The following is a 23,227-nucleotide window of genomic DNA, read 5'->3' as shown; positions in this document are numbered from 1 at the left end:
ATGGCCTGTTTATTTTTATATAAAATTTTAAGCTAATTTAACAATGAGTTTGTGTGGTTTTTTATGAGGTTTAACACAAATTGTATTCAATTTATGATCTCTTATTTGTAGTTCCACAAACCGGTGTAGCTCCCAGATTGTCGATCACAGCTCGCTGCATGAGCAAATCGCCAGCTGACAGTGTTTATTTGTAATTGGTGATTGATATGTACTGATTTATATTCATAAATTAGTACACATTAATAATTAATTTCATACCTATAATTTCATACCTATAGCTCCAAAACGCTTCAAAACGCGCGTGCAACGCGCGTTTCTAATGTAAAAAAACGCACTAAAAACGCACATGAAAACGCACCAAACTCCGGGACGAAAACGCGCGTGTGACGCGCTTATGCAATACGCACAGGTGTGAACCAGGCCTTAGTGTGGTAAAACTGTGATATTCAGCCGCTGCTGGAGCACACTTACATCCACGAGAAGTTTGTAAAAAGTGTCTAAAAAGAAAACAAGAACAAAGTAGGAGACAAAATGAAATATGAAAAAAAAGTAATGCAACCCTTTTTTACTTACAGTGCTTTCTTTTGTCTAGGTTTAGTTCTACTTAAATTATACATCACCTCAAACCCTGAACATTCTTGGGAATTCAAAGCCCTAATAATGCTACGCTTCTAGGGTGGAGGTACAAGATACATATGCATTAAGAAGAAAAAAAAATACCATACACCTACATACATTTAAAACACTAGAAGGAACAATTATTGAACATTTATGGTATTATTTAAGACAATCACATTGACAGACAAAAAAAAAAGAATGCCAGAATATAAAAATCAAAAAGAAAATAGAGTGGCCTTAAAACTGCAAATACAGATGGAAGGAATTATTTACTGAAATGCTGGAAAAGGCATGAAAATTCGATTAGCCTTTGACAGGATTATAACTTTCAAAGCCTTATGTTTTAAAGAGAAATGCATTAAAATGCATATTAAGGAAATTGAGAGTAGAGAACCTAGAAATGGAGCCTATATGGCATAACATATCAGAACATAACATCAGATAGTGTGTCTAAAAACATTATTATGATTCATTTAGTTAAATAGCACATTATTTTAGAGAGGTCTATCATCTAACATCAGAACAAAAAGAGGCACGAGGGGCAAGGGGGTCAGAGAGAGGCGACTCCAAATGAGGGACAGTTGGGAGGTATCAAAATGTCTCATGCCCCTCATATCCCTTGTGCATTTGCCCCCTGGCACAGGACACATGGGAGTGCTTGCTCAGAGATGACATAGTTAATAGTGTTTTAGGCAACGGATTCCAGTAGTAAGGCTTTTACGCATGATCCTCCATGTTCCTCTTAAAGAAGTCCACGAAAAGCATTGCGAACCCAGGACAGCTTTAAACTATCGGATTTAGAAATGCTCAGAACATATCTATGTACAATGTTTCACTGTGATTCTGGGAGAGGTGATATGGACTGTACTACAGGAACTTAGACTAGTAGTATTTTAATGAATCATAATTTTTTTAAAAAGATACACTATCTTATGATAAATATACAAAGTACCTTAAAAGTCTCATAAAGGGTCATTGTCTAATGGTTCTAACTTACAATGGCCAGAATAAATAAACAGCCCTGTATTTATGGCTGCCCAGTTCTTTGTGTGAGGAGATATCTTCTTTTGAAGGGTTATTGGGGCTCCAGATCCTTTCCACTTTCAGGAGATGGGGGGAAAGTTTGAGTCTCTAGCACATGGAGATTGGACAACCAACAAGCAACTTGTAGATCTTAATCCCTAGACAAGCCAAAAATGGACCAACCGTTAAAAGGGTGCTTAAACCAGAAGTGTGATTATTAGACTGGAGACTCTTTGTCACACTAACTGTTGGTGCAACTGACACCCTCCCAGACTCTTGCTCATTACCAAGGGGGAAGCAATGCAGTGATGTCTCAATGGTTTGGTTAGTGAGGTTATGACCAAGAGTCCCCAAAAACACTCTAATAATCACAAAAGCCTTTCTACAATTGCATAAAGGGAGACTGAAGTTGTAACCTATGTGTTGAAGAGACCTGGGTGGAATCTCACATGACTGAATGGCTATATATACAGTATAATAAAAATGCAATCTGTGCTCTTTTTTGTGCTGTTATATACAGTTTTCACATTAATCTGTGTATATATACACCTGAATAACGCGTGTGTGTGTATATATATATATACACATACATATAATTACAGTTTTAGAGGATTTCTGGCTTTAGTGCTAACTTTGTGATACCATGATATTGATTTAGATTGTTTGCTTTGAATTGTTTGTGGACTGGAGGACAATCCCTGGCTATCTGGGGGGTGGGTCCATGGACCTGCTTTCCAGTGGGGGCCATTATGTTTAGTGCCAGCTTTGTTGCTGGGGGAATGTTGCATTGGAGATAGAACTGGGACGGTGACATGTTTGCGTCTCCTGTGATTTCGTTATACTGTGTGGCTTTTGTTTATGTGTGCACGCATGTGTGTGTCCCCTACTGGGGACTACTGTTGCCAATCAGAGAGGAAACTTTAGTGCCTGGGCTGCAGCAGACTAGTTCACTATATTTAAATAAAGCTTCATGAACTAAGCACCATATGCTTGGAATTTAGCAAAGTACAACTGAAAGATTCAGCATTGCATCATCTCAGACAAAAATAATCTGTTTCAGCTGTAAAATTACACTTACTAAAGCCAGTATTTGGGGAAATTCCTAATTTCCTATACTATGCCAATTATGCTAAAAGGTTCCTGGAATGGTTCTATTTTCAGAGAACTGGCTGTTAGTAAGCAATGTATAAAAGTCATATAAAAGAACCATGTAGGTACATTTCAGCTATAAACATGATAAATATGCTCATTTTTTTCTTTAAGGAATTTTCCAATTTAAATGGGACAGTCTACCCAACATTGGTCTGTCAGTTTTCAGTAGATGCTGGAAAGGTAAACCACCTGACAATCACTTATACCTCTCAGGAACTGTGTCACTGCCGTTTTCCTGGGTTGGCACCCCTGCTGTGGCAAACAGAATCGGCATAATTAAACATACTTTTTAAAATGCCTTGATATCAACCTCGTGCGATCTCTTATACAGAGGGGAGAAGCAGCACCAACAGCCAGTCAGTTGGGCTGTAGTCCTCATGTTCTAACAAAAGATAGAGGAATGGCACAGGACAGGAAGATAGGTGTGCTGATTCTTCCTTTAATGTCCAGTCACAGAACAGGGAAAGGACAAGACCGAAAGTGTTACGTTATTGCAGTGGGGACAAATCAGGTCTTCTGCCCTGGCAGACAGTGCTGTGCATCATAGCAAAGCTGTGTAAATATCAGAGTTGAGAAGAATAAATGTCAGACATGCCACCAATAAACTTGTCAGATATATTGTGTATGGCTCCCATATATTTACAAATGTGTGCAACTGATGTCTGAGTTCTTGAGATTGTAGAAAAATGGTTTACATTAAAGTGACACTAACCTCAAGAGTTAAATCTTAAAAATGCATTCAAGTACCTTAATTATAACACAAACGTATCTTATTTTTGTATCACTCGGCTGTAGATCCTCAAATCATCTCTGAATTGGTGCTGACACTGTCCTTCCTTCTGGAAGGGGGCTACTTTTGTTCCCCATGGTCCCTGTGTGTGTTGTAAAGTAGTCACCACTCCAAGCTCACTCCTGTGATGGACTATAATCTCAATACAAATTAGTAAACTAAACATGAGATTGTAGTCCATAAGGGGAGGAATCCAAAAGATGATTTGGGGATCTACAGCTGAGTGATAACAAAAATGGAACTTATTTGTCTAATAGTTAGCATACTTGAATGTATTTTAACTCCTGAGTTTGTCATTTAAATCCCTTTTGCATTGTACACTTGAAGTGAACTGTACCTACCATATGATCATCAAGCATGATAGAATGATAAGCTAGTATACACTAATACAATGAGAGGAGTCTGACAATTCCGCACATCTGAGAACTTCAGCTGACTGTTCTTACTAAAACTTTAAGTTAACCAAGTAGCTAGTGGGTACCTCAACACCAACAAGTTTTCTACATTTATTGATAGCCTATTATCACAAAAAGAAACTCAAATTCCAGTTTGTATATTATTTACATTTATTTGTTAGAAAGAGCACCTTCATGTGCAGACCATGACACATTACACTGAATCACCCAAACCATAACAGAGAAAACATCATAATTAAGGCAAAATTTTAATAAACAAATCTTTAAACAAAAAAAAAGACTCCACATTCCTTAAAAAGTATTTCGGCAGGCATTGCGGTTTACTGGACTTTATCAATAGTATAACCAGGTTTTAGCCAAAGGACTTCATGTGAGACATGGAGGGCAAATGGTGTCCTGCCCATAAACAAAACAATGAGTGGAATCTTTTTGCTAAGTGTAAGTGAAATTGACAGCTGGAACTTTTCATTTACAACCATGTTATACTATTTGTACTGTTATACCCAAACTTTGGACACTTGCTGAGCACATTATACAGTTTATATGTACAGTAAACTCAGTTATCCGGAATTCAACTAACCAGAACTCTCATTTAACCAGTAAGAAAAATCCCCGTTTTGCTGATCTGCAGCATGTACTATCCTGGAAATAATCATGTGTCTATTTGTCTTAATTTGCTCTTGATTACTGCATTTAAATATAAATATGAGGTCAATACAGAGTTTATGTTATGGTATAGTATGGGCTATGGCATTAGTTAGACCTATTTTTAATAGTAACTCTGAAGCAACCAGAAACAAAGTTTATCCGGAATCTACCAATCACTGTGGATGGCGGATAACGGGGAGTTTACTGTATTAATATTTTTAAATATGATGTACTACATTGGTTGCAGATAGCTACACCAGTTGTGACTTGTGAGCATGTGTGTTATTGTGCAATCATTTGTGACCATTGTATGTCCCGGCAGATACAAATACTAGAAGAATCATAAGAAAGCATAGCAGATTCTTGGTCACACACTAGGAAATACCCAAAGATGCCCATGTAGCAGAGCTGTAATGGACATATTCACTTAAATCACTGCAGAGAGCAATTAAGATGTTCACAATGCAGTAATCTGTAGCAGCTGGTCACATTTCAGTTTACAGCAAAGTAAAACATGATTACTAATTGCTGAGGGTTACCTCACTTTATATATCTCCTTCTAGCATCATGAAAACATGACAAATAACCATAAAATATTAAACATATCTAAATATACGAAACAATGCAGTACAGTGCCGACTAAGAGTTTGTTTTTACATTGTGAAGCTATGGGTGAATGAATAGCTTTACTCACCCATAAAACATTAATTAGCAGGGACATTGACTGAACTATAGTCCATGTCAAGCATCTCCAGTACAAATCACTACATCACAATGGTCTCAATGGATGAAACAAGCTGCAATTTCATTGGACAAATAATGTCACAGAGGGGGCATGAGGAGAAGTCTCTTCATTTGTTCTCCAGAATAGTAGAATAGCCCCTTATTTTTTATGAAATTATGAAATGAATCAAGTGCAAAGAGCAATGGTAAGCACTGAACCATGGATGATTTCAGCTTTCATCAGCTTACAGCAACCAGTAGTCTAGCAATGGATTACTGCACTACAATGTTCTTTGCCTTACTGTATTTAGGCTTACATGATTTTGTGTGGAACAGATCTTGCACCTTGTATGCCAGGGGCTGGGTTTTGGCCCAGGGCCCCTAACAGGTCGAGGCTGGCATATCGCTAGAAAGAGCAAAAAGAAAAAACTATGAAGCTGGGCACAGATCTCATTGTGTGGTTGTTGTGGGCTGTGAAGCTGGGCACAGATCTCATTGTGTGGTTGCTGTGGGCTGTGAAGCTGGGCACAGATCTCATTGTGTGGTTGCTGTGGGCTGTGAAGCTGGGCACTTAGGGGCTGATTCATAAAGCGTTCACCATATAGCTGGATGAACGCTGTTTGCAGGGCAGTACTGTTACTAGACTGAGCCAAGGGAATAGAAAATGCCAATGCTCGGCTCCATCTAGTGACAGAAATGCCATGTACACGGCCTTAGCCCAGCTATTTGCTAAATAAGCCCCATAGCTGAGCCCTGTGAATGAAGACGAATTTTATACTTTAAGTTCAGGAATGGTTAATCACTAGTACACGAGGCTGTATGTTGTTACTGTTATCAGATCATACCACCGATAACCAGAAATATTAGATGTCCACTATCAGATAAATGGACAACTAAGTTACTTACAAAAAAAGTACATTTCACTGCATATATCCATGATGTACATCATAAAAGAGACATGACATTTTCAGGAGCAAGCCAAGCACTTTCTCTATCAGGGGTTGTATTGTGTGTCTTCCTCGGAACAAAGATATTTGCATTGTGAGATATTCAAGCTTACACTCTGCCTTTAGTAACATCTGTTCAACTTTATTATACATTCACAAACTGGGATCAAAATGTACATTGGTTTAGAATATAATTTAAAACTGATCCCATTAAAGGATTATTATTTAGAGTAAGAAACTAGACAGAAAAGAACATTTCACTGGCCTGGCAAATAAATTCTCATCTGCAAGCAAGAAATTCCTAGAAGGAAACACTTGCTGAGGAAAAACAAGAAATGTTTTGGCTGCCAATGCTGACATTCTCCTGAAAATACTAGTATCCCGGGTGTTATTACGCTCACCCTGTAGCTTTGATATTTTGGAGACAATCACTTTGAAAACATGCAAATTAGGGGTTCCGACTTCACCGGCTGCATACTTGTGTCTGGTCAGAAAATAGCAAAACAAGAGACAGAAAACTAGCTTTTTCAGAAGGTGGTCAGTGGTGGCTTTGTATATAATTCTTTCAGTAGTGGAATCCTGTACATACAGAAAGCAGTGCACATTAGTGTGGATTAGTAAAACAAAAAAAGTGTGAACTTCAGTGAATGCCAAGTGTGATAACCCGTAAAAACTTGTTCCTTTCTTTTCATAGCCTAGTTAAATTGAGTGTTATTGCAAACGACTTTCATTGTGTTTTACCTGTCATGATAGTACAGGTTTTTCAGAAGCTCATGTCATTATAAAGCTCTTTACATTTGAATATGACTGACACATTTCAATCATACGTCACAAGGTATTAAAAATAAATGTCATTTTTTTTGCAGTATGAAAATCTACGTACTTATTTATTGGGAAAAAGCACAAGTCTTTGATCCAGTTACAAGTGAATTTGGTCATACAGTCGATGGACTTAAGCCTGGAAACTCCAGACTGTGATATAGAAATATTTGGATTAATCCTTCTTGGCTCGTCCTTTGAAATGGTCCATGAAATGAAAAGCTCCAAAGTAGTCACCGAGTACCACTCCTAGTTTTGCAGATATAATGCTTCATAAAAGAAAAAAAAGAATTAGTACACAATACAAGGAAAACAAATAGGACAAGATCTGAACAAAAAAAGGTAAAAGTAGTAATCCTAGGAGGGTACAGGTACAAAATGCACAAGAATGTTCACACATTGTTCTCGATGTGAAAAAGAAAAAAAACCACAGAAAGCCAACATCTAGAGACTGTAACCTAATACACGTAGGCTGCCATAGCTGACCGTCTTCTAAAAATGCTTGACCGTCTCTGGCTTCAATATTTTAAACCCAACTCTGGACTACATTTTTATTTTGGAAAAAGGTCCCCCAGGTGTTCAATCTGGAGCTGTCCCCCATAGTAATGCTTCTTAGCCACAGGGTGTCCTCGGTCTTCCAGGCTGAATGACGCCCAGAGCACATCCTGCGAGTGCAGGGCGCTATGACCAAACTGCGGACAGCTTTTTATTAAAACTGCATACACCCAACTATTTAATCCTAAAGTAGATCTTTTCTGACAAAAGCTCACACATCCCACTCACCTGCAGTGTGGTCAGTCCCTTCACATCCTGAGATGTCTAATTATGGAAAATATCCGCACATATTGATAAAGAAAATTGCATCAGGTTTTTTTTTCTCACTTACTTTTTGAAGCCAAATACGACGTAGAGACCGCGAGGCATAATGAGGTATACTTGTTCCTTTAGAATGGCATCCACAATTGTCTTACTGGCATATTCTGGCTCTAAAATTGGCAAGAACCGAGGCCATCTGTATTTTAAAAAAACACACCATTCCTTGATCACTATTCTTCAAATGTTATCATAGTAAAAATATTTTTTAAGCCAATTTCAAATGCCGATTAAGTCACTTAGAAAGGATTTTGCACCTTGACGTCTCAAAGTTTTAGTTTCCTGCAGAATCAGATGGTCTCCTGATCACTGGTCCTTATCTCCTGTTTTAGGGTGGCTCCCTTGCAGTCCTAAAGAGCCACCCTTGTGTATGCTATTAAGCTGTGTGTCTCCACAAACACACAGGTGCAGCAAGGTAAGTTACTCCCCTGCTCCTCCCTTCTCTAAGATACAGCTACTGGAGATTGTGCTCCCCCTTGTAATCTTGTAATGGACAGGAAGTTTAGGGAAGCTAAGAGTTGGAGCTGTTTGAAAAACCTGACGACTAAGTGTTTTGGCACAAATGTAAAGAAATACTTTGCTGGCAATGTATATTTGTTTGATCTGCAGTCATTATTGAAAAGTCACCAATCCGTGTTGGGTTCTGTGCCCAGGAGCCGGCACTATTAATCCCTTGGCTGTATGCACATATGCACCTCTTGTCGTTCAGATCCCCAGGAGCCGGCACCATTAATCCCTTGGTGCCGGCTCCTGGGGTTCTGAACGACAAGCGTCAGAGGCAGGTTCCCAATCATGTGATCTCAATGGGTGGAGCCCATCCCATCAGCTCCCAATTGTAAATAATGACATGTTGGTGACAGCTCAGTGACTGCGCTGGGAACGTGCTCCAAGAACACAACAGCAGGCCGGCTGACGCGTATGTGCATACAGCCAATGTTAAGGCCCACCCGCTGGGGTGACGCATATGTGCATACAGCCAATGTTAAGGCTCACCTGCTGGGATGACGCATATGTGAATACAACCAATGTTAAGACCCACCTGCTGGGGTGACGCATATGAGCAGACAGCCAATATTAAGGCCCACCCGCTGGGCGACGCATATATGCATGCAGCCAATGTTAAGGCCCACCCGCTGGGGTGACGCATATGTGCAGACAGCCAATATTAAGGCCCACCAGCTCGGTGACTCATACATGCTTGCAGCCAATGTTAAGGCCCACCCGCTGGGGTGACGCATATGTGCATTACATTGGTGCGAATGCGTTAATATTTCTCTGTGAGCAGAAATAAACCTATTTAGGGCAGTTCAATTATTGCATGAAAACACAGTAACTTACAGCAACCAATTTATCATTTTACTGGCTGCTACACCGGTCCCTGCCTCCTCGGTCCCCCTCCGCTCCGGCACATCGTTACATCTAATAACGTGTATGGGATGCAAGAACGCCGAGGGTCATTCAATTGCTGAAGTGAAAGGGGAAAAAAGCTGCAGGGACCGGTCTAGCAAGCCAGCTGGCTCCAAGGTTTAGGAGAGTATAACTTTCTTATTTGATCTCCCTACATGAAAACGAGCACTTAACTCTTGCAGTGCGGGGGTAGCCCCACTTTAAGGGTTCAGATTATTTCTGCCCGGAGTTCTAAAGTGTGCCAAATCTTGCCTCTGCCAATTAAAATTATTACAGAAATGTTTGGCCTTTCTTTCTTACCTGGTTGTACATCCTTCAAACATTCCGGTGTTGATAAAATATGGACAAACAATTGTGGTCTTCACGCCAGTTTTGCCCAGAGCCAACATCTCGAGGCCAACTGATTCTGCGAACCCGATGGCTGCAAATTTACTTGCACAGTAATCTGTAAAAGACAGGCATTGAAGCACATCTATGAAACGAGCATTCTCTGTGGGTTACTGAACAGCCCATTCAAATGACATGAAATCAGCTCTCACACTACAAAGCGGTGTAAAGATAAAGCAGATTGTACAATCACGCCGTCATGTGAGTGGCCAACTAAATGGCGCTGTGAGGAATGGATTAGAAACTATGACTAAAGCTTGCCATACACTAATCGTTCGAATAGTACTGTATGGCATGATCATTGATGAGGGAATCCGCCCTAAGGACAGTACACCTGTACTGGGGGATGGGAAGAACCATTCGCCGAAAGGTAAATATTCCCAGTGGGGGATGGGGGAGGGGGGGGGCTTGAAGGGGCCAAATTTGAGCGGGTGATTCCATTTTGACAAATTACTTGGAAAGTGAACTTAACCTTTAAAAACAATTGCTTTATTACTGAATGGAAAAACTGCATTTTAACAGTCTATTCCTCATTCCCTGTACTCAGATCCCTTTTCCTGATATCTTTTTTTTTGTTTTTTTTTTACATTTACGATGTGACGCAGCTAGAAAATAAAAGATAAAAGTTTCCTAAAAATACTTTCAGGTAACACCGCTGTAACATGACAATATTTGCACAAATCCTTCATTGTTCAATCAGTGTATTGTAACAGGTCATACTACATACACATTCAAAGGACCAAGTGTCAGATACCAAAATGATGACAAGTTGGTTAGGTTATAATATAGGTTCATTTTTGCTCTTTCTTTAAAGGGAACCTGAAGTGAAAAAATTAGGGCTGCCATTGTTGTCTCCTTCTGGAACACGCATGCAGATTAGCAAGTCATAGTGAAGTAAAAAATCCTGATCTGCATCAGTTTTACAGGTCAGTGACCCAAATACAATGAGGCCTTCCATATTCTCTCACTAAAAGTATCCTTTACTCAATGCCAAGTTTATTCTTACCACAAGCTAAAAAGAAAAACACTATGCTACAGTGCTAGCTATGCACAAAAGTTGTGATAAGATTTTTTTTCTTTTTGGTGCAAACCTTAAGATTGACATGGGCCTGGCAAGTAAACCAAGAGGCAACCATACAAGCAGTAGCGGATTTAGGTATAAATGATCACACACAAGTGCTTAATCATCGAATAACATTTTTCAATGCTGCAACAAAAACTGGAGTTCTGTACTTGTACTTTCAACCAATGTTTTTAGTTGATTACAATTGGTCATTGATATATGTACCCCATTAACTAAAGCCAACTATACATTTGATTAGCGATCAATAAAATTCTGCCAAGGCCAATCAGCACAGGAGAATCGCTGAAGAGCGCTATAAATGTGGAAGGTCCCTGTTTCTGATTTTTATTCAGTTAAATTTCATCTAATGACTGATTGCATTATATCAGTAGGTGTGTGGCCACCATTTTGCAGTGCCTATGCCACTGTCAGCTGTGTGGCCATAATACGACCACCATACCAGTGAAGGTAAAAGCTATGTGCCAGGCTAGACCCTGCTCTCTGATGACACCATCAATCTGTAATCTGGTGATCAGAAGGAGAGGGTGGGATATGCCGATAGGCTCCTGTGAGGGCACATGTGTATCCATGTTGTGCAGTTTCTTACGGGGAACTATATAATTGTTAAATTGATGGTCATATTATACAGCGTTAATGAATCCATGTTATGCTGACCATAGACAGCTTGAATTGTGGCCAAATGTTGCTTAATTGGCCAAAAATTCGAGCCATGGGTGGCCCTGCTAGCACCACCCAGCTCGACAAAAGACAATTTAAAAAGAAGCTTCAGTCTCTTTAATAAGAATTATATGGAAGAAATGAATATCGGGCACACTGAAAGTTTATAAGAAGTATCTGGTAGACCCAGGTTCCTGAAGTAAAACTAAAGCGTTAATTAGAATATACTAAAACCACATAAGTTAGACCTCTGTATAGTAAACAGTGTCCAATCTAGTTCTTTATAAGCAAACTCCATATTTAACTATTTCTACGCTACTACACTAAACAGCATAAAAAGTATTGTTTGCCCAATTGTTGATTTATAAAGCTCCTCCCATAAGCAGCAATGTAAATGATGTCAGTGACTGATAGTTTTCATGGGACTATAGATATTACAGGCACTTGTAGTAAGGAGGAGACCCGTCAACTTTGTTCTAGTTATGTGGCTTATGTACTTTAGCAGTGTCATCATGCAGCATGATAAGATATTGGTCACCAAAACATCAAAGGTCACCTTTTCATGAATATCAGGTGTTTGAGTGATAGAATTAACCAATAACACGTCGTAAGCACATTTTATGCGCCTCCATCACATCTTAATAGTGCAGATTACATTTTTCAGTGGCCGTTTGTTCTGCGTGGTATAATTTGGTAGATGTTTTTTTTGTTTCTTCCTCAATTAGGCTTCCTTTGTGGCTCTCAGAAGAGTAAAGGAACATAAAACTTTAGATGAAGTGACAGCAGTAGTGTTCTCATTGGTCTGTATTTCTTAATATGGAGTGCCAGGAAAGATCCCAGAAAAGTTGTATACCTTAGAGGAGAACTATGGAGGTGAGTGCTTTTCACTCACAGATCTATAAAATGCATGCTTAAAAATTACAGGGTTTATATAGCAGCACTTTAAATATTGTGCATTTACAGCAGTCTCTGCCCTCAAGACGCCAACAATCTAAGGTCCCTACCTCACATACATGTTAGACAAGAGACAATATGCGGGAAGAAACCTGAGTACCTGGAGGTAAGCCCCACAAGTCCCTTTAAACTACAGTGTTACCATTTGTTTCTCAGCCAGCAATACAAGCGGTCTGCTCTACTGTATATAAAACTCAATCGTACTGCTGCCGAGCGTCTTCAAGTAGTAGTCCGTTTTGGCCAGCAATTCACTAAGCAGGCTAATTGATATATGTAACCCAGAAAATAATTATAACATTAGTAACCTGCACTATGGATGATCGTTCCCCCCTGTAAAGTCTGAATGTTGCTCTGTGTTCTTTGTAGCAAACAGACTATTCCTTCAAATTTCTATGCTAGAAGAATAAAATGGATTACAACGACACTCATTTTCTAGAAAGTAGTAAAGCATGTAAAAAATACGTTTCAGTCCTCCACACCCACATAACATAACTTTTTACCATTACTGCTGCACTGCTATATGCCGACTGTTGTTCTTACCTGCAAGTCCATTGACTCCTATCAGTCCAGCAGAGCTGGCAATGCTCACCAAATGCCCATGATTGGAGGCCATCATAGCAGGTAGGAAGGCTTTATAGGTCTAAATAAAATAAACAAATCATTAGATAGTCCTAAATAACCACTGCTGAGTTTCACAGAACTAAAATAATTGAAAAAGTCTAAATCCACATATGTAGACATTGCTACTGTATAAGTATGCCTTTCATCATATTTCCCCACATTACATAACACAGAGTGAGATAAGCAGCCAGAACATGTGACATATCAATGCATTCTACCTGGACTGATGTATACACACAAAATGTATTTTATTTTTTAATTAGGGATGCACCGATAACGGAAGTCCTATTAAAGAAAGCCGGGCGGCGTGTACGGACTCGTTGCCAGCTTCCCGATTAGCCGGAAAGCTGGGTCCATGCTCCCTCGTCACCAAGTTCCGATATTGGGATAAGCATCGGGAGCATTTGGCACAGATACTAGTATTGGTCTATCTATTCCTCACTTTATTATTAAAGTATTTCTAAAATATAGGCAAACATGAAACATGTTAACTAAGGAAATAGCAATGTGCATTTATCAGTGTGATGATGCATAGGAGGGGGTAGGACAGGTATTTTGTAAGTGTTAGGACTTAGACTGCATATTAGCTGCCCCGGCCATCAACAATCCGCCAGCAAAGACAGGAGGTAGATAAATGTATTGGCTAGATTTAGGGATTTTAATTCCTAAGAACAAAAAAAATAGAATATATATATTTTTTTCTTTTCTGATTTTTAATACAGCTTATCCTCTAGGCAGCACAGAAGCCCCAGTCGTGAAATTTTCAGGGTTCAGGGCGTCACAGGTTTGGCAACATGTATTGGGCCAGGAGACAAACGGAGATTGCTTCTTCAGTATAAAAAGAACTATCCTGCATATCTGAATCAGTAACTGTGGTTACTCAATCATTCCCAATGGCTGTTTCCATGGAGCTCAACAGAACACAGCTGAAATGTAATTTTGAAAATCCTGTTGACTGATTTTTTTTTCATGAAAAGAAATGAAAAACAAAGACAAGAGACTCCAGAAGAAGAAAACATAATGCATTTGCACAAAGGCAAAACAGAGAGTATCCAACTTCTGTTCTCCAGGGCCAAATGCAGGTACATTATGTTTGTTTGATACAAACATAATCGTTTTTATTTGTAAAGCTACAAATTATTTTATTGTTTTGAATTAAAATAAAAGCCTAAAAGATGACCACAGACTCTCGTGGCACTCACATATTAGGATACCATCCAACCTCCAAACACCAAATAACTGCTAAGACAATCTTAGGCTGGGTTCACACCTAGGCGTATTGAATATGCACGTTTGTCGCGCGTTTTTACCGCGATCCGCGGTAAAAAAAACGCGCGACAAACGCGCGTTTCCGAGGGCTACTTGGCTGTATCCCAATGGAAACGCCTAACCAAAACGCCCCAAAGAAGTACATGTACTTCTTTGGGCGTAGGGCGGTTTCCCGCGCGCTCGTACTCGTGGAAAAACGCCCAGATGGGAACCATGCACATTGAAAATAAAGGCATTTCCCTGTTTGAGCGTTTTTCCGCAAGTACGAACGCGCAGAAAAACGCCCAGGTGGGAACCGGGCCTTAGTCTATCATACAATACACGATTTGCTAATGAAGTCACCAATATGACTTGTTATAACAGACAAGGATGTCGGTCAGTACATAAGAGATCATTATTTTGTACAATAATAAAAAAATATGCTTGTTGTCAAGTATCCTAAGGCTGGGTTCACACCCGGGCTTTTTTCAGCGCTAATCGAAGCGCTGAAAAACGCTCAAGACGTGAAATTCTATTAATTGCTATGGGCATGGTTCCCACCTGGGCGTATTTCAGCGAGTTTTATCGCGCTGAAAAACGCCCTACGTGCGAAAAAGAACTTGAGCTTCTTTTTCGCGCGATGGGGCAGATTTCAGCACGTATCCATTGATTTACCTCCCTGGCGGTATTCCCGAGTGTGGCTCGGGGTTAATTTTCTGTACCATGTAACCCCGAACCACACTCGGGAATACAGCATAGCGTCTCTTACCTTGTCCACGATCCCCGCTGTGTCCTCCGTTTCATTGGACAGAAAAACGCGCTACAACCGCAAGGGCAAAAACGTGCATAAAACACGCATATAGCAAACGCCTAGGTGTGAACCCAGCCTAATACATCCCAGCGTGCCCAAGAAAATTGATTTTAGAATCAAAACTTTTTGGATGGCGTGTGAAAGGGTTAGTGATGCGGTCAACTTTTTGTTGCCATCTGTGTGCTCGCTGTAGAGAGTCACCATCTCGATTTGTCCTAATAACCACTATCACTTTGTGCCTACAGGACAAGTGAAAGGAAATCTCCCCAATAGACAAAAAATTATAGGAGGAGTTTTAACCACTGGTTTCTTCATCCAAAACAAAAACCTGCACTTCAAGGAGGTTATATTAGGTCTTCTTAGAAAGCCACGGTGCAGATTTAAGTCACTGATAGCAGTGTTGGCTTTAGATATACTTTAGATATTATCACTCTATGCAGGCTGCTGTCATATTCTTCCCAAAAGAGAAAAGTAGTAACAGCAGGTCCGCAATGGCGATGAGGCCAGATACCACACTGTCGGATGATGTGAAAGGCTACAATTAAATAACTAACTTGGCTGATATTGACAGGCTTTTATTCACTTCGAATGGGTTTTGCACTGCAATACAAGTCTATGAGAAAGCAAAAACCTTTAAGCAGGTCAAATGTAGGTTAGAAGCAGGTCAACTGCACTTGTCAATGAACTCTGAATGATATCAGAAGCCTCTCTAGCTGATGCCATCAACACAAGCCCAAAGTCTGCCAACACAGGTCCTCGCCGCAATTCTGAAACCTATGATTTTGTGTAGAAACTAAAAGTCAAAATCAAAAGCAGAGACAAAAACTCCCTCCAAAAGTAACTGATCCCATGTTTTATACACTCGGACGGCAACAGTTTTAATGGCGCAGACCCGGCACAGGACTCTAGTAGAAGGTACATAACTAATTGCAGATATTAGATGATGCCCATTGTTTGCTTAGGGGCTCATGGACCTTCAGGGCTAACCTATTCCTCAAATACTGTATATATTTTGTATACTCCGTCTGAAAAAGTCAGGTGAAAAACAGAATTACCCAGAAATGTGCCATTGTGTTGACTTGCATGGTTTTCTCTACCAAAGCATCAGGCGAGTCGATGAATTTCTTTCCCGTCACAATGCCGGCATTGTTAATTAGGATGGTAATATCTCCAACCTCTTTCTTGACCTGACAGAGGGAAGAAAAACAAAGAAATGTAAAAACAAGTTTGTACATAGTCCTTACAAAAGTTATTGGCCACGGACTACCAATATCAGTATTATGGTGCCCACAGATTCTTCGGTTGGCTGGGTGCACGACAATCATATGCGATCGACTTTTCGTACGACAATCTTAACGTGTGAATAGAGTACCCGACCGATAGTACTGTACAATCGTACGACTTTTGACGGTCAAGCATGTTTGAAAACTTTGGTCGATCGTACGATGTTCGCATGGTTGGTGGCGTTTCCGTCCATCAAAAGTCGTACGATTTTTGCAAACTAAAATAATTGCGGTCAATTACCGCAAGTCGTCCAGGTTTTCTTTTTTTAACTACCGCTGATTGAACCTTGCGATAATCGGGGCAGGATGGGGCCGTCGTACGAAAATTGTACAACGGTTCGATCATCGGACGAAAAGCTTCGTCCGATAATCGTAAGGTGTATGGGCACCTTTAGACATCACCCAGTGGCTCCATAAACTGTACATCTGTTAAACACAAAATGCATGTGGACAAAAACTTAAAAAAATTAATTAGCAGCCCTTCATTCAGCATGTCAGAGCCTGGACAGAAGGGGCATACAAGGACATAGGACGCCCATACCGATTTCAAGCAGGCATACACAGATAACAAGATTATTTCAGCTGTCTGGTTTACGAGATCCACCCATCTGTCTTAGCAGACATTCCAGCTTCAAATATGGGGGCAGAAATTTAATAGGTGACATTTAACGATATAAAATCCTGGAAATGTTTTTCAAAAGATAGGAGGTTCAATGTCCTTCAGGTTGCACATCTTCAGGACACTGGCACCACCTTCCGGTTCCTCCAGAACAGTGTAAGCAGATTCAGGCCTTTTTTCGCTCATTTCCTATATATTAGAGCAGGGTTGGACAGATTCCAGGAGCCAGGTCGCCAATGCCCCTTAAAAAATACACCTGGCGCTTAACTTTTGAGATTTCCTGTTGTTGTCAACAGGGCTGGCTCCTAAAAAAACCTCAATGGGTCATGGATTGGACAGTAAATGACTGTTCCCAACTATACAGATAATACAAATGGTCTCCTGGTGAGTACTTTATTTACTTACCACTTGTATACAAAAATATATGCTGGAGTTTTTTTTTCTTCATTAAACATGTTGATATTTAATATTCACGTTTATATATGTAGAAGTCATATGAATATAGACAGCCAAAAACTGATACCACAGTTCTGGCCAAATTCATACTAATGCAAGATGTGTTTTAAAACAGGGATTTACTGTATAGACGTAAACCTGTTGTTAGGAGCAAAGTAAAAAATTATAAAAATAATATGAAAGCTGCCATTGGCAATCTCCTTCTAAAATTCTTACTTGCCTGGTTGTTACGTTGACCTATTGTGATCTGGAACAAGTATGCAGATAAGGAAAGTCAGAATCAGAAGTCCTGCTCGGCATGCTTGCTCCAGGACAATGACTCAAAATATTGAGAAGAAACAACATTACAGCCAATCAACTAGCATTTTATTTCAGACAATGGCTGAAATTGCTATCAATTTCTTACAATCCCCCTATTTGATAGGATATTAGTTGTGACAGCTTCTCTTTAAGGTGACATTAGGGGTAGGCGGAAGTGATGCTTACAGTTCCATTTAGCAGGGGGATCAGCGAACAAATGTTCGCTGGTCTCTCTCTCGCTCTAATGACACCCGTGATGCTGGTCCTGGGCAGTGGAGCCCAGGAGGCAAGGGTGTCGGGCGCAGGGATCCTGGTCATCAACTCCTAGATGCAATCTGGCCACAGCTGAGCCACCTGAATGGCTTCAGTGTAAAGCCATTACACAGGTGAACAGAGTACCGGCGGCTATAGCCTGGACTCTGTTTACAGGGGCCCGATTCCAGTGCCCTAAGGCAGTGTTCCCCAACCCCCGAACCAAATGGTACCGAACACCGGGGCCCCGCACTGCCGACGGGCTTCACAGTGGGGGGGGGTTAATGTCCCCCCCCTCAGCGGGCCACGGTAAAATGATCAAACGTTGACTGGTCCGCGGCGATAAAAAGGTTGGGGAGCACTGCCCTAAGGGATACGGTGCTGGCAGGAAAAGGGTTAAAGCAAACTAGGCAATGGTTCCTTTAAATTTGCTTAAAAGCAGAAGGGAAAAAAGAGATCTATGCATAGAATGCCAGCAGATGATGATGCAAGGAACAATTGGGCAGCATGTCACACCCTGTCCTAAGTGTTGCAAGTCTCAATAAAAACTAAACCCACAAAACAGCCTTTAATGTGACATTAACCATGAAACATTTTTTCCCATTTCAGGTCTTACATTTTTTTTCCCCCCAGTTACATAGTTCTACATAGATCCGTCTTTCTAGGAATCTGTGAGTAGTGCAGTCAACAACATCAAAAGGAGAAAAAAAAATGACCGAGCCAAATCTCTTCTGCTTGCCAAACTTTCTGTATTGCTCAGTACAGCTCTGGCTGGAGAGCTGTGCCAGGGATCTAAATTGGGTTCTTGTCTGAAAATTACGCATGTAACAAAACTGCAGTTATGTAAGACGCTGTTGGAAAATTCCAGTTACATCCAAACCTAGGACAACGCTAAATATATTTTTATAAAAGGGGCTGGGGTATTGGCAAGGCAAAAAGGATCACTGTCTGAGGGCCGATTTTCCTCGGTGCCCTAATTCATAAGTTTTTTTCTCTACGTCTTTTCCACAGTCATACTGCACCCTCCTCTCCAGGTACTAAAACTGACTGGGGGAACAAAACGCAGAAGGACCTCAACTGGAGGAGAGGAAACGTTTTTGGAGGCAGGCCGGTGAAACATTATCGATGTGACTTCTAGAACGCTACAAAAAAACAACAAGAAATAAATAGACTGTCAACAATAGTGTGCGCAGACAGGGTAGTGTTATATTTCAAGTCGGATAATGTACAGACAGGGCGGTGCCAAATGTCAAGTCGGATAATGTACAGACAGGGCGGTGCCAAAAGTCGAATAATAAGCAGGCAGGGAGGGGTCAAATTTCAAGTCCGATAATACGCAGGTGTCAAATTTCAAGTCAAATTATGTGCAAACAGGGCGGTGTCAAATCTCAAGTCAATGAGCAGACAGGGAGGTGTCAATTTTTAAGTCGGATAATGCGCAGCCAGGGCGGTGCCAAATTTCAAGTCGGTTAATGTGCAGGCAGTGCGCCCTCAAATTTCAAGTCGGATCATGTGGAGACATGGCGGCCTCAAATTTCAAGTCGGATCATGTTGAGACATGGCGGCCTCAAATTTCAAGTCAGATCATGTTGAGACATGGCGGCCTCAAATTTCAAGTCGGATCATGTTGAGACATGGCGGCCTCAAATTTCGAGTCGGTTAATGTGCAGGCAGTGCGGCCTCAAATTTCAAGTCGGATCATGTGGAGACATGGCGGCCTCAAATTTCAAGTCGGATCATGTTGAGACATGGCGGCCTCAAATTTCAAGTCGGATCATGTGGAGACATGGCGGCCTCAAATTTCAAGTCGGATCATGTGGAGACATGGCGGCCTCAAATTTCAAGTCGGATCATGTGCAGACAGGGCGGTGTCAAATTTCAAGTCGGATCATGTTGAGACATGGCGGCCTCAAATTTCAAGTCGGATCATGTGGAGACATGGCGGCCTCAAATTTCAAGTCGGATCATGTGGAGACATGGCGGCCTCAAATTTCAAGTCGGATCATGTGCAGACAGGGCGGTGTCAAATTTCAAGTCAGATCAGGCGCAGGCAGGGTGGTGCCAAATGTAAAGTAGAATAAGGTGCAGATAATGTGGTATGACATTTCTATGTGGATAATGTGTATTAACTCTGGTGTCACATTTTGTGTTTTTATACTCAGGCTAGCCAGTAGAAGTCAGAACCTCTGACAGAAAGTGGCCATGGTGACTGGCAATACTTTAAGAAGGATAACATATACACACACACACACACACACACACACACACACACACTTAATGTGTAATAAGGAAGCATCCGCAAAAACTGTGCCAGAGGAGATGTAACCAGAAGCAAGGAGGAAATCTGTACAAAGTGAAAGGATTTTCCCTCCTGGTCACACTGGTGCAGAAACCCGCCCATTGGCGTGATGCTGTGCCATTCATTCTATATAGCAGCCCAGCACCATGTCAACGCATCTGTGTTGCAGCACAACTCAATGCACTACCATGCCGTGAGGTGCGCTACGTCACAAAAACTGCTGCAGGTCTGTTTTCTGTGCATTTCTAGCCCATTTAAACGAATAGAACAGGAGAACAGGTGTTCATATTGGAAGATACCATCTCTTGAAAACATGAAATGCAAAATATGACAGTGGGTGGTATGTTCAAGAGTGCAGGGCAGAAGGTATGACAGCTGGCAACATGTGCAGGACCAGAGGGTATGACAGCAGACAGTATATGCAGGAGCCTAGCGCAGAGATGATCACAGCAGACAGTATATGCAGGAGCCGAGCGCAGAGGATAATGACAGCAGACAGTATATGCAGGAGCCGAGCGCAGAGGATATGACAGCAGACAGTATATGCAGGAGCCGAGCGCAGAGGATAGGACAGCAGACAGTATATGCAGGAGCCGAGCGCAGAGGATATGACAGCAGACAGTATATGCAGGAGCCGAGTGCAGAGGGTATGACAGCAGACAGTATATGCAGGAGCCGAGTGCAGAGGGTATGACAGCAGACAGTTGTAGGAGCCGAGCGCAGAGGATAATGACAGCAGACAGTATATGCAGGAGCCGAGTGCAGAGGATAATGACAGCAGACAGTATATGCAGGAGCCGAGTGCAGAGGGTATGACAGCAGACAGTAGTAGGAGCCGAGCGCAGAGGATAATGACAGCAGACAGTATATGCAGGAGCCGAGTGCAGAGGATAATGACAGCAGACAGTATATGCAGGAGCCGAGTGCAGAGGGTATGACAGCAGACAGTAGTAGGAGCCGAGCGCAGAGGATAATGACAGCAGACAGTATATGCAAGAGAGGAGAGCAGAGGGTAGGACAATGAACAGTATGTGCAGAAGTGGAATAGTGTGGACAGAGTTGTGGCAGAAGCTGGTGCAGACACTGGGGAAAGAGGTACAACACTGACGGGATGAAAGAATGTCTCTACCAATTTGTGATTACAACTAAGTAAACATTAGGATGAAGTCATCAAAACTGGAGCAGTTGCCCATAGTAACCACTCTCCTCAGTTATGATTTGAAAATGAAAGATAGAAGCTGATTGGTTGCCACGGGAAACTGTTTCAGATTTTGTCTGTTTTGTTTCTTTTTTTTTCAAACCAAGGGGTGCATCACATTAGATGACATACAACAGTTATTACTCTATAAACACTTGCTTTCATAAAGGGGGATATTGGAGAAACACTGAGAAAAACACTCACCTGATCGGCTACTTTGTAAACTTCTTCTTTTTTGCTACAGTCACATGTATATGTATGTACACGGACTGCTCCATTCTTCTTGGCCAGCCTGCTTGTTTCTTTATTCCCCTCCTCGTTGATGTCCCATAAGACAAGCGTAGCTCCAAGGCGTCCAAACTGCAGCGCTATAAGCCGCCCTATCCCGCTTCCTGCCCCAGTGATGAGTACAAGTTCACCGGCCACATTTTTCCTTCGAGATGGGATAATCCAAAGAATAATGGATTCAAATATCAAATAGATTGTGAGAAACAAAACTTTGAGAGTCTCCAGGATAAAATTCATGGTTGCAAGTCCTCCTTGGGGGCGACAAACTGGAAATGGAGACAAAAAAAAAAACCCAACAGTATTAGCTGGAGATAAGGGAGTAGATCCACTTCTGAGATTTCATATCATTTGTTTTAACGTTGAAGCTGTCTGGCAATCTTCAGTGAGGAAAGTAGAATTCATCCCTTGCTAGTTGAAAGCTAAAAGAATCAGACTGCTCACTTTAAGATTTGTATTACATTGAAGAAGAAAAAAAATAACCCCTCTGTACGCAAAGGCGGCCATTTTTAATGGCTGGAAGCAAACAATTATTCAGGGTAGACCTAAAGGGCTCAATCCTAATACAAGTGTTATATCAGGAGCATGATCACAAACTTTAAATCTCAGAAGTGTCTAAAACTGATCCCTAATGCAAGCTTTAGGCCCCTTTCAGACGAGCGGTCAATTTAGGTCCGCCTGTCAGTCAGACCTGACCGGACGCTTTATGCAAGTCTATGGGCAGTCTGGTTTAAGGTGCCCATACACCTGCTGATTATCGTACGATAATCGGGGGTGATCCCGCGATCGTACGATAAATCGGCAGGTGTATGGGCAACCTCTTCTACTGTAAGGTCGCACGACATTCGCCTTCCGAGCACGCTTAAAAACCTGCCGAAAAATCGTACGATTTTCGGCGGGTTAGTGGCGTGCTCGGGAGACGAATGCCGCACGGGCCGGTGTGCGCAAGCACACACTGCAATCATCGGAAGCCCTACACTTAGCGGGGAGAGCTTGCGATGATCTGCCTGTCCGAAAGGGGCAGATCGTACAAAATTTTAATTACCTTACAACCATCGCACAACGAAAGTCGTGCGATGGTTGTAAGGTGTATGGCCAGGTTTAAACAGACGAGCGTCCATTTACATCCGGTTAGCTCTGGCTCAGTCCAATAAAACTTACGGATCATTGATCAGTTTCGACGGACCGGACCGCAGGTAATCTGATGTTAACTGAAAGGTGTACATCAGATTTCCCACAGACAGACAGAGTCTGGCATTATTGGCTATACGTCTTTTTTGAGTACATTAGTAAACGTGTTCCTGTGACCCAAAGTCAGCAGTTTCCCGCTATATGCTGACAGCGCAGAGCCATGGAG

General features: G+C 41.4%; 1 protein-coding gene across 1 annotated transcript; it reads right to left on the bottom strand.

The window, feature by feature from the left end:
* Window positions 1-7,257: 7,257 nt before the first annotated feature.
* On the bottom strand, window positions 7,258-22,145 carry SDR16C5 (short chain dehydrogenase/reductase family 16C, member 5). The gene is made up of 6 exons (XM_018560117.1): window positions 21,790-22,145; window positions 16,234-16,365; window positions 13,039-13,138; window positions 9,717-9,861; window positions 8,023-8,148; window positions 7,258-7,405 (listed from the first exon to the last, which is right to left on the bottom strand). The coding sequence occupies exons 1-6, from the start codon at window positions 22,108-22,110 to the stop codon at window positions 7,312-7,314; spliced, it is 918 nt and encodes a 305-aa protein (XP_018415619.1). The 5' UTR covers window positions 22,111-22,145; the 3' UTR covers window positions 7,258-7,311.
* Between the last annotated feature and the right edge of the window lie 1,082 nt (window positions 22,146-23,227).

This window comes from Nanorana parkeri, unplaced genomic scaffold, assembly GCF_000935625.1.
Source record: "Nanorana parkeri isolate BGI_ZX_2015 unplaced genomic scaffold, ASM93562v1 scaffold433, whole genome shotgun sequence".
Lineage (NCBI taxonomy): Eukaryota > Metazoa > Chordata > Amphibia > Anura > Dicroglossidae > Nanorana > Nanorana parkeri.
The sequence above is the reverse complement of the archived record's forward strand: the minus strand, read 5'-3'. Positions and strand labels throughout refer to the sequence as shown.

Coding starts and splice junctions, on each gene's coding strand:
- SDR16C5 (XM_018560117.1), bottom strand. CDS start 22,110: ATGAATTTTATCCTGGAGACTCTCAAAGTTTTGTTTCTCACAATCTAT. Junction 16,366..21,789: donor TTTACAAAGTAGCCGATCAG/GTGAGTGTTTTT, acceptor TCCCTCTGTCAG/GTCAAGAAAGAGGTTGGAGA. Junction 7,406..8,022: donor GTCGTATTTGGCTTCAAAAA/GTAAGTGAGAAA, acceptor TCTTTTATGAAG/CATTATATCTGCAAAACTAG.